We start from the raw sequence: 10,878 nt of genomic DNA on the forward strand, positions 1-10,878 counted from the left end.
CTTGTATGTGACAGAAACTCTGAACTGAACTTATGCGTGGCCCTATTCTTTCTGTTGAGTGGAAGCATGAGAAAAAGCTGTGTACAATCCCTAACAGAGGATGAAATGTCTGCAGGGCTAACAGGTGCAATAAAAACACCAGGCCAGAGGTGCATTTGTGGCCTATTTGTCTTTGTGTCCAATTTTCAACGTTCAAATAAAACTAGGAGACACAGCTTGCAAGTTTCCGTATACGGGTATTTCTCTCCCCACCAATACATTAATTAAAGTCCTGGAAATTTCTGGAGCTTTTGCTTACAGCAGTCTCCAGGACCAGCCCAGAGTGAAAAACTACTGCTACTTGAAACTGGTCAGGTAATCTTAGAGTGTTCAAATACTAAAGGCCCTGTATCTCCAGTGCTGGCAAAGGCAAGGTCTGACCATAGACTAAAATGCAGAAACAAGAGCTTGTTTTATAATTTAAATTTACTTCTCAAATTTGAAATGAAAAAAAAAAAATCTTTTAACAATTGAGTAGTTTTTTAATGTAAGGCAAGCATACTGCATCAGTCACAGCTCATATTTGGTCAAGTATATGACTCAACCTCTGCTTCCCCATTTAAAGATATGAATACAGTTTCCTCAGAATTGCACAAACATTTTGAAAGTAAACAGTTTACAGGTACAAAACCACTCACCACCAAATTCAAGATACTTTACCAAGGTAGCAAGTTCCAAGTAACCATCACTAGTAAATGATTCCACCACAGAAAAAAAAAGGAGATGAATTATTGCAAAGCAGTTCTGTGCTAAGCAAGGTAGTTGAAGAAAGAATGGTTTGCAGCTGCTGCTATACGTCTCCCTTCTGGTCAAAGGGAAAAGGAGCAGGTGATAGGAGTGGCTTTGCATTTCTCACTTGAAAAGTGAGAAGCTGGGATGCAAGAGCAGACCACACAAATCATATTCTGACCATCATGCTGAAGCATAATGGTGTGATGTAGTCAGGCAGTCAGCCTCTGCCATCTCACACACCAGTGCTGGGAGAAAAATCCCAATGTAGAGGATTTGCTGGTTAGTACAGAAAAAAAACCCAAACTGCTCAAACTTCACCAGCATTTGGCTTCCTACCTGAGAAGTTGTCCCCCAGGTCCAACAAAGGCATCCAAATGCTCTGCAGGATTGACTTAATATTCCAGACTTCACTCAATTTGCAATAGATGCTTTTCAGAATTTCGGAAGCATAAGTTAAATTTATTTCCACTGATTCATCTCAGATCTACTTTTCTTCCCTGCTCAATCTCTCTGGCTTGCCTTTTAGCCTTCCAGTCCACAAAAGGCTCTCTTGCCCCTTAAATGGGACCTTTCTAAATATCCCTATGCTTCCTTTCCTGGTACTGTCTGTTGAGAACTTAGCTTTCTCAAGAAGCCCATGTTCCCACAGAATACAGATTCCTGCAACCCACTGCTTTATCATGACACTTTTAAGACTTCCATCTTAAAAAAAAAAAAAAATCCATCCAGCTTGCATTTGTAGTTTTCTGTTTGGTGTAAACTTTCACTTGTCTGTATTCAACTCCAACCAGAGTCCTGCTATCACAGGGGTGAGGCAAATGGCAGAAAAGAGAGGAGTATTAAAAGATACAGGGCTAGAACAATTCAAAGTGTAGACAAAATTCTCATAATTTACTGTATTCTTAACAGAAAAGGGAAGCTGGAAAGCAGCAGACTGTGGTCTTTTATTTGGCAGAACTCCAAATTAATCTAGGTTGAGTGAAATGGAGAAGAAAAGATCGTGGCATTTCCTAGGCACAATGCTATACAGTTTCTAATAAAATCTTCATAATTTATATCCCCTTGCTTCTGAAATTTCCTGCTAATGAGAACCTGAAAATTCTAACCTCTTTGCACTCTCATAATTACACCCCTTTCTTCTTATCTACCATGCTGCTATTCTCAAACATGTTACATGGTAGGACATCCAGAAACATGGAATGGAGTGCTTTAGTTTAGCACTTCACTTTTTTAACATGATTTTCCACTACTTGCTCAGTGATGGTTTCATCTTCTTCAATATTTTTTTTAACCTTCTGGCCCACCAGATCAAAGATGCATTCTGGGGGAAATCCCTTTGGCTCTCCCACCTTCACCGTCAGCATGTCAAGTGTCAATATTGCACCTTCAGGAATTGCCACTTTTGCCACTACCGACTTTCCCAGCTACAGGGAGGAGGAAAAAAAAAAACAATGTTGAAGTTAAATACATTGCTAGCTTAGTATAACATTAAAGGATAAAAAATATTCTGCAGTTATTTTAGAACAGGTTGCGTAGAACTGCCTTCTCCATTACTTATTCCAAAATAAGATTAATTTAGCATGGTTACTCTCACTCTAACTAGGCTGCCAGGAACATGCAGATGTTTTCTGAAACTGGACAGTGGCTCACTGGAATTTTTTAAAATCACAGTGGAGGGAATCTGATTAGGATGACTGGTATTTTAGCTTAGTGTAAAAGCAGCTCATATAAAACCATAGAGATGTTATTCCTATTAGTATTGCCAAGTACCTGGCACTGGTGAGGCCACACCTTGAATCCCATGTCCAGTTCTGGGCCCCTGACTACAAGAAGGACATTGAAGTGCTGGAGTGAATCCAGAGAAGGGCCACGAAGCTGGTGAAAGGTCCGGAGCACAAGTCCTCCGAGAAGTGGCTGAGGGAGCTGGGGGTGTTTAGCCTGGAGAAAAGGAAGCTCAGAGGGGACCTTATCACTGTCTACAACTCCATGAAAGGAGGTTGTAGTCAGGTGGGGAGTGGTCTCTTCTCCCAGGCAGCAAGTGACAGAACAAGAGGAAATGGCCTCAAGCTGTGCCAGGGGAGGGTTAGACTAGATATTAGGAAAAATTTCTTCTCTAAAAGGGTGATCAAGCACTCAAACAGTCTAGAACATGGAAGCAGTTGAGACATGATCCCCAGAGTTATTTAAAATGTGCAGACATGGCACTTAGGAACATACATTAGTGGCTGGACTTGGCAGTGTTAGGCTGGACTAAATGACCTCATGGGTCTTTTCCAACCTAAATTATTCCATGCTGTTACTCAACTTAGTTAAGCACTGGATGATAAACACAGAACTCTATTATAATCAAAATTGCCAACATTATGCAATGTGAAATTTTCTAAGTGAAGAGGCAGAAACACTACTGCAATAAACAATTTGCAAACTATTTTTCTGAATACAGAGTTATTAGCTGTAGGTCTAAATTAGTTGCAGGCTTACACAAACCAAAATCAAAAGTTACCTTTTCATTGCAAGCCATTTCACAGGGCAAGAGCTGTTTGATTGGAGAACCCATTGCTTTTTCCACAGTACGGATGGCTTTCACTAACTCTGCCAGTTCATTTGGCTCCAGAGATGCTTGGTGGTCACTTCCTTTCCATGTTTTGTCAAGAGTCACGTGGCGTTCCAGTACTTTGGCACCCATAGCAACAGCTGCCACTGAAATGGCTATGCCAGTTTCATGCCCCGAATAGCCAATGGGAATATCAGGAAAAGCTGACTGATATGCCTTGAATCATGATAGAGTTGGTCTGAATTACCAAAATAGCATTTTCAAAAACAAAGCAAATTTAACAGTGATAACTGCAGTGGACAAACACTGTGCCATAAAACAAGCAGTTGGTTATGCAGAAATGCAACCTTTTAAATTCAACAAGTCACACTGCATTACCAATCACATTCCAAATTTGACTAGTATTACCAATACTGACAAGAAAAAGGAAGCACGTTCTTTTCTACAACATAATGTTTCTCCTTTTAATTCAGTTCTACTATTCAAGGTCTTCAAAGCCTGTATCAGTGTACGCAATAGTAATAGTATCATGTTTTTATCCAAGAACCTAGTGGATTGGCTAAACTTAATCTGTATCCAAAACAGATCTGTTCAATATTGTACTTAAAATCTGAAGCAACCTTTTAATCCACACATAGCGAACAGTCACCAAATCCTAAAGGCACTTAAGTGCAGCCATGTATCACTCTATTAAAAATAATATACTACGTGTGCATAGATCTAAGATAGTGCTTGAACACTGGCCAGTTTGGGAAAACTTTCTTACATCACTATTTGGCATATCCAAGTAACATTTCAAATGAAGGAAACTATAGTAGGGTCGAACATGGCTCAGGGTTAACCTGATAACCATGTTATGTTTTCCTCTGTTGAACTGTGAATACTCCAGCAATATCCTTTATCATATTCCTCAAAGATGAATTCTCCTAAAAAAGGAGGATATTTTTACTTCAGAGTGCATTAGAGGAATGTGATACATCTTGTAACTTCTCAGAAGCAAATTCCAGCGCAAGACCTGGAAGTGTATCTCAGTAAAAGGACAGAGCCCTTCTCTGCTACCCTACCCACAGCATGCCTGGGTTACTTGCTCACCGATATAACACGGAGATTGACATCCTCTGGCTGAAGCGGATATGCGCTGGTGCACTGCAGGAAGCAGAAGTTTGGATTTATGGGCTTCACAATCTGATAAACCTGATGCATTGTGTTCATCGACTGCATCCCACTGGAAATCACCATTGGGCGACCTAGCCATTAGAAAATATGCATAAGTTTTGTCCTAGGTCTACAAGAAAGCTACCCAAGATTAAATTAAATTCTTTTAAGTAAATTAATTCAGTAAAACTAGAAAAGAACTCCAGGTAAACCTTTTTTTCGAAGTCTGAAATTTAAAGAAATTTCAGATTTTTTCCCAAAAATCAACTGGAGGAAAAATGTAATAACAGAGCTACTGAGAAATTGTGAGGTTCACCAAGATGGCTCAAAGAAAATGCTTACCTTTCTTTGCAGTCTTTTCCAAATATGGAAAATTATTTGTATCTCCTGACCCTACTTTGAAAAATGGAACATCCAGTTCATGTAGAAATTCCACAGCCATCTACAAGGAAAAGAAATCATGTTTTAACACTCCACTTCAGCTGGATCAAGGGATAAAGAACTACTGTGCTTGGAAATAAACAACCCTTTAACACTTGCTTGGAGCAAACTCCAAGCTTAATTAAACAGGTTGGTATTATACACATAAAGAACACTGCTCCTGAAGTAACATTTGCTGTCTTGATAATATTAGTTTCTGATTTCGCTCCAGGTGGAGTATAATTATGATGCCCTTCTTTTATACTTCTATTTTAATACAAAGTTTTGACTGGGATCACTGTCTCAAGGCAGTCTCTGGTCTCACCAGCTTACAGTCTGATGCTTAGTACAAGAGAGCTGCACCTCAGCTTGAAAATGAACCTGTGTATCACAACATTCTTGCTTTTTTTTTTTTTTTTCTCTTTCTTTAAACACTACCAGAGAGAGCAACTACCTGCAGATGGAAGTCTGCCTGTTGAAGAAGAAATGTAATACAAGCATGTACAGAGTTTTCCTGCCACACCTGTCCTGCAGGTCAGAAATATTAAGCCACAGCGTGTTTAAAACTACAGACAGCAGAATAGATTCATCATACTGAAAACTTGTATGGGCATATTAAATAAGCACCAGGAGAAAAACCCAAAAGTGCCCAAAAAGGGAAATCTAAAATTAGTTTGCTTTTAGGAGAGATACTAGACAATAAAATATACCAAAGTAAAGACTATAAAACTGGTTATTTAAATGCTAATTATACTCTGCCTTTGTCTAAAAATATGAGTGCTATATTGAAGACAAATCAAGAATTATTAGAGGCTTCCTAAAAACAGGTATTACATCAGTAAGTGACCTTTTAAAAAATAGCACTTTAATGGAAGAAAATTTAAATTCCAAATCTATCACAGGCAAGAGGTATTTAAATCCTCCATTCACCTCCGGGGAAAATAATGAAAAAAATGAAATCTTTGCCCCCTGTCAATCACCCACAAACATTTTAATTTCTTCAGCTCTTTCCTTGTTTCCTTAATGCCAGAGAAAGAATGCTAATGTCCACGAAGATAATCACATCTTATTCAATCTAATTTTTCTACCATCACTATGATGGCGACTAAATTTCTTGTACCCGTTATGTGTAACATATCTCTATTCACTATTTAATATAGTTTATTCAGATGTATTGTGCTTAAAGACAATATTAAAAAGGTACAGATCTTATCTCAGGAGATGGCAAAAAATTAAATATGACAGGTAGACCTTGCATCTAAGGCCACTCTTCATTAGGTAAATTTCTCTTAAAAATTAGCAGCTCTTCCTTAAGAGATCAAGAACCAGGAAGTAATTTCAAATAACAGGAATGACATTAAAGGGAGTGGTTCAATGAGATCCTGCTTTGTCTCCAGTACACACTGGAACAGAACAGATAAAGAAGTTATTCATAGACTTTTTTATTTATTTCACACATCACTTAAATCATTTCCTCATATACTTAAACACACAATTTAACCTCTTTGACATAACTGGACTTCCAGAGATTATGTTAAATTTACAGAAGTTAATGTATAAAAACTTTCAGAAGTTAATGTATTCTTAAAAAGTTTTTATGTCAATTTATGCAATATTTTAAGTTCCAAACCCCTGTACTGCAGAAAAGCCACCAGAAATATAAGGAGTTGTGTAATGTAATTACTGCTCAGAAAGAAGGAACAAACATGTATCACTTCTGTTAATTAGCTGATAAAGCCACATATAAAGGAGCACAGCAAAGAAAAAGAGATAAAAGCAGGAGAAAGTGATCTTAGCTGCTGCCTATAAAAGGTGTTCTGTGTTGCACTACAGCCTTTAGAAACCAGAGGTTTTGACATCAAAGAAGGAATGTGGGGGTTTTTTTCTCCCCAAAGGCACACAGATCTTTTAAGATCCCAGATACAGAAGTCCAAGACTCTGGGTTCATTTACTCCTTTCTTAAAGGAGTGCATGTTGTTCAGCAGGTCTTCTAGATGTGAAGATAGCAGTAAAAGAAACACCACCACACTCTCTTTTCACAGATCTATTTCTGAATCCATGGCACTGAGTTATTGCCATATACACACAAATATCTGTCTATCGTCAGATGAAGAGGGAAAAAAAATGATAAAAAATAACACTGATATAGCAGGAATTGTCTCTGATTGCAAGAGTGAGACACTGAATAGATCGCCTGAAAACATTAAGTAAATCACATCCTTGTCCTATCCTGGATATGTCTACTTCCAGAAAGCCAGGGACATTGCTCTGCTGGCCATATGTAAGAGTGGCTATCTTACTTCTGGTAGGGTCTCTTTCCATTTGGGTCTCTGTATTTTCCAGGCCACAAAGAAAAATGAACCTGTAGTCTCTCATCTATACTGAAGTTCAAGTGTTACTTGCCCTTTACAGCTTACACCTATCAACTGTATGTTGCATTTGTTAATACTGTCACTCCATTAGTCTGAGGCAAGTGGCATGCCACAGCTACAAATATACATGTCTTAAGAGGGAACAGCAGCAGGAGTTTCGTGGATTTGTGAAGCTGGTGACTGACTGTTCAACAGCCCACTGGCAAAAATCAGTAAATGATTCAGCAGTAACAGGACAAGGTGCTGAGCCCCTTCATGAGATTAGTAACAGAAATAGGGGCATAAACACTTCTGATGCTTAGAAACACTACAGGTGTCTAGTAAACAACAAGGAAGGAGGAACAAAAGAGGGAAATAATAGGGATTAGATCAAGAAAGGAATCTGGTTTAAAAACAGAAGGAAGTTTGATATGCTTGCAACCAACATACCAGACAACAACGGAGAGCAGTCTGATTGCAATCTTGATCTACACTCTCAGAGTCTCAATTGTTTATGAAGGTCAAAACGAAGCCTTGTCCCTAGTATTACTTACTGTGCATAAGTATCTCAACACATGTGGCATGTCCTCCAAAACATTCAGCCAACCATTGTAGAGACCCAGGTGAACTGGCAAATTACTCTAGGTCTCTCAGCTACAAATTGATTGTCCGTATATTCTTTTTCTGTAAGAACTATCACACCAAAGTAATACCCAACAGACACAAGAGCCAGACTCCCCTTGTCATTCCAGTATGGCTTACATACCTCATCCATGCCAGAAGCTGTGAAGAAAATGCCAATCTCCTCTGCATACTTCTTTAGCTCTCTATATTGGTCATGACTGAACTCCAAGTGGCGCTTGTGCTCCCCATAAGTCTTTCCCCAGGAGTGTTTAGAGGTGTAGGGCCTTTCTAAGGCTTTCTTGTTGAATTTGTACTCCAGTTCACTCTTCTGGAACTTAGCACAGTCTGCTCCACAGTCCTGCAAAACAAGCTGGTGCACACTGAGTGGAAATGCAAGTGAACCTGCACTCGCCCAACTCTGAATGCAAGGAGTGAGTGAGATGGGCTCATCTGTTGTGCAGTTTTCACATTATCACCACAGCAATCACAGAAGGGGTAATGAACACAGAGTGTTCCTACTGTGGACCTACACATGCATGAACCCTTTTATTTCTAAGTCCCTTTTATTTCTAAGCACACTTAGCAGAGCAGCAGTTCAGAGAAATCATATTAAACATACAAACTACTTAGCTATGCATGTTGCATATTCGAAGAGTTGACTTCTGTGGTGTTTCTCCCAGATTAGCAGTCCCTGATAATGTTACATTAAAAAAGGACACAGGATTCTGTAGAACAAGGAGTATGAATCTGAAATTCATAGAATCATCAAGGCTGGAAGAAACTTTTAAGACCATCCAGTCTAACCATCCACCCGGCATCACCACAATTATCCCTAGATCACATCACTAGCACCAGACACTCTTGAACACCTCCAGGAATAATAATTCATTTGATGAAATAATTCATTTGAAGTCACACAGTGAAGACAAATTCTCATTAGAGCAGTCTCCACTTTCACCCCAGTCACATAACTGAATACACCATTCCCTGAGCTGTGATGATGTGTGGTTTTCTACCTAATACATATAACATCAAATTTGAAAGCAGTTTGGCTGTCTTACTGTTTTACACAAGTTTTACTGCAATAAAGCGCTGATGTCAACCAAGTCAAACTGGAGGTTCATTAGAGATGGTTCAGCAGTTGCCTGATACTTCCTAAATTCCCTGTAAGCTCATGCCCCAGCTGCGGGGCTGCAGCCATGACACGAGATCACAGAATGAATTAGTTGGAAAAGACCTCTGAGATCATCGAGTCGTCGAGGTGACCGAATACCACCTTGTCAAACAGACCACAGCACCAAGTGCCACGTCCAGTCTTTCCTTAAACACCTCCACGGACAGCGACTCCACCACCTCCCCGGGCAACCCATTCCGGTATCTGTTCGGCCTTTCTGTGAAGAAATTCTTCCTGATGTCCAGCCTTAACCTCTGTGGCACAGCCTGAGGCCACGTCAAGCTCATCCTGTCACTGGCTGCCTGGCAGAAGAGGCCGACCCCCACCTGGCCACAAGCTCCTCTCAGGAAGTTGTAGAGAGTGGTGATGTCACCCCTGAGCCTCCTTTTCTCCAGGCTGAACAACCACAGCTCCCTCGGCCGCTCCTCACTGGACAAGCACTCCAGACCCTTCATCAAAGTCAAATGCAAGGGTCTCCCTGCAGACAATCTGTGTTTGGAATAAACCCAGGCCGCGCCCCGGCGCTCTCGCTCACCCGCCTCCCCCCGGCGCGCACCTTGACCATGCGGATCATGCGCTTGGCGATGTCCAGGTCGCCCTGGTGGTTCTGCCCGATCTCGGCGATGATGAAGCAGGGCTGGTCGCCGCCGACGCGCCGCCCGGGGCACAGTTCGAACTCGCGAGCCATGGCGAGATGGCGGCAGCCCCACGGCCCGCCCGCGACTGCGCCGCCGCTCCCGGCCCCGCCGCGCCTCTTCCCAGCCGCACCAATCGGCGCCGCCATTCCCGGCCCCGCCGCGCCTCTTCCCAGCCGCACCAATCGGCGCCGCCATTCCCGGTCCGGCCGCGCCTTCTCCCAGGCGCGGCAATCGGCAATCCCTCCCCCAGGGCCACCTCCCGGCCGGCAGGAGGCGCCGCGGCACCGCGCCCTCAGCGCTTCCCGGCCGCCGCCCGCCGCGGGGCGGTGCCCGCAGGGACACGGGCAGCGCCGCGCGGCAGCGGCTTCCCGGGTAACACACCATCTGGGTGGACCACCCAAGAGACCCTTAAAATCTAACAGGGATGGTGACTCCATCCCTCCCGGGAAACCCATTCCAGTGCCTGACCACTGTGACAGTGACTTTTTTTTTTTTTTTTTTTTTTTTTTTTTTTCTTCTAATACCTAATCTGAATCTCCCCTGTCTCACAGTAAGGCCATTTCCTCTTGTCCTCTCACTGCGGGCCCGGCAGGAGACACCGACCTCCACCTCACTACGCCCTCCTTTCAGGAGGTGTAGAGACTTGGTTCAGAGAGAATTTCCATGATATATGGAAATAAATGGTAAAACGTGAAGCAATGGCCAAGGCACTTCTGAGGTTATTTTACTCCAAAATCCTTCTCTGACATGCAGATATGCTTGTGACATTCTGGGCCTGTCTGTGAGGTTTTTAATGGAACTGAAAATCAATAATTTCAATTGTTATGATTTTATGGTACATGTCTGGTGGTTTTTAGTTTGTTTTATCTGGTTTGTTTTGGTGAGGGATATGAAGCAGGGTTGAGTCTCATTGACACACAATGTTAGTACCACAGTTAGAGTACAGTAATTCTTTTTGCCGGTATCGACCTCCAAGGAGAACTGCATCCTTCTGACAAGCTGCAGTGACTGATTAAACACAACCAGCGGACTCTAAGCTGTGCAGTACTACATGAGAGATAGCCTAAGAAATCGCCTCAATTTAAAATCAGAAATGGCCTTGATGAGTGATACTCTGCAATATGCCAATGGCTCTTGAAAATGATGTTGTCTTTTACAAAGGATTGAATTTTGTAAATTATAGTGAGAACA

At 41.7% G+C, this 10,878-nt stretch overlaps 1 protein-coding gene across 2 annotated transcripts; it reads right to left on the reverse strand.

Annotated features, from left to right (window-relative positions):
* Nucleotides 1-447: 447 nt before the first annotated feature.
* On the reverse strand, nucleotides 448-9,795 carry NANS (N-acetylneuraminate synthase). 2 transcript variants are annotated; one of them, XM_041471308.1, is made up of 6 exons: nucleotides 9,606-9,776; nucleotides 8,018-8,233; nucleotides 4,823-4,922; nucleotides 4,418-4,572; nucleotides 3,275-3,541; nucleotides 448-2,195 (listed from the first exon to the last, which is right to left on the reverse strand). In XM_041471308.1, exons 1-6 carry the CDS (start codon nucleotides 9,735-9,737, stop codon nucleotides 1,986-1,988), a joined length of 1,080 nt encoding a protein of 359 aa, XP_041327242.1. In that variant the 5' UTR covers nucleotides 9,738-9,776; the 3' UTR covers nucleotides 448-1,985. The 2 variants fall into 2 exon arrangements, with proteins under 2 accessions (XP_041327242.1, XP_041327235.1); XM_041471301.1 differs by lacking the exon at nucleotides 448-2,195 and adding an exon at nucleotides 2,230-2,709 and having other exon boundaries at nucleotides 9,606-9,795.
* Between the last annotated feature and the right edge of the window lie 1,083 nt (nucleotides 9,796-10,878).

This window comes from Pyrgilauda ruficollis, unplaced genomic scaffold (assembly GCF_017590135.1).
Source record: "Pyrgilauda ruficollis isolate IOZ18807 unplaced genomic scaffold, ASM1759013v1 scaffold106, whole genome shotgun sequence".
Classification (NCBI taxonomy): domain Eukaryota; kingdom Metazoa; phylum Chordata; class Aves; order Passeriformes; family Passeridae; genus Pyrgilauda; species Pyrgilauda ruficollis.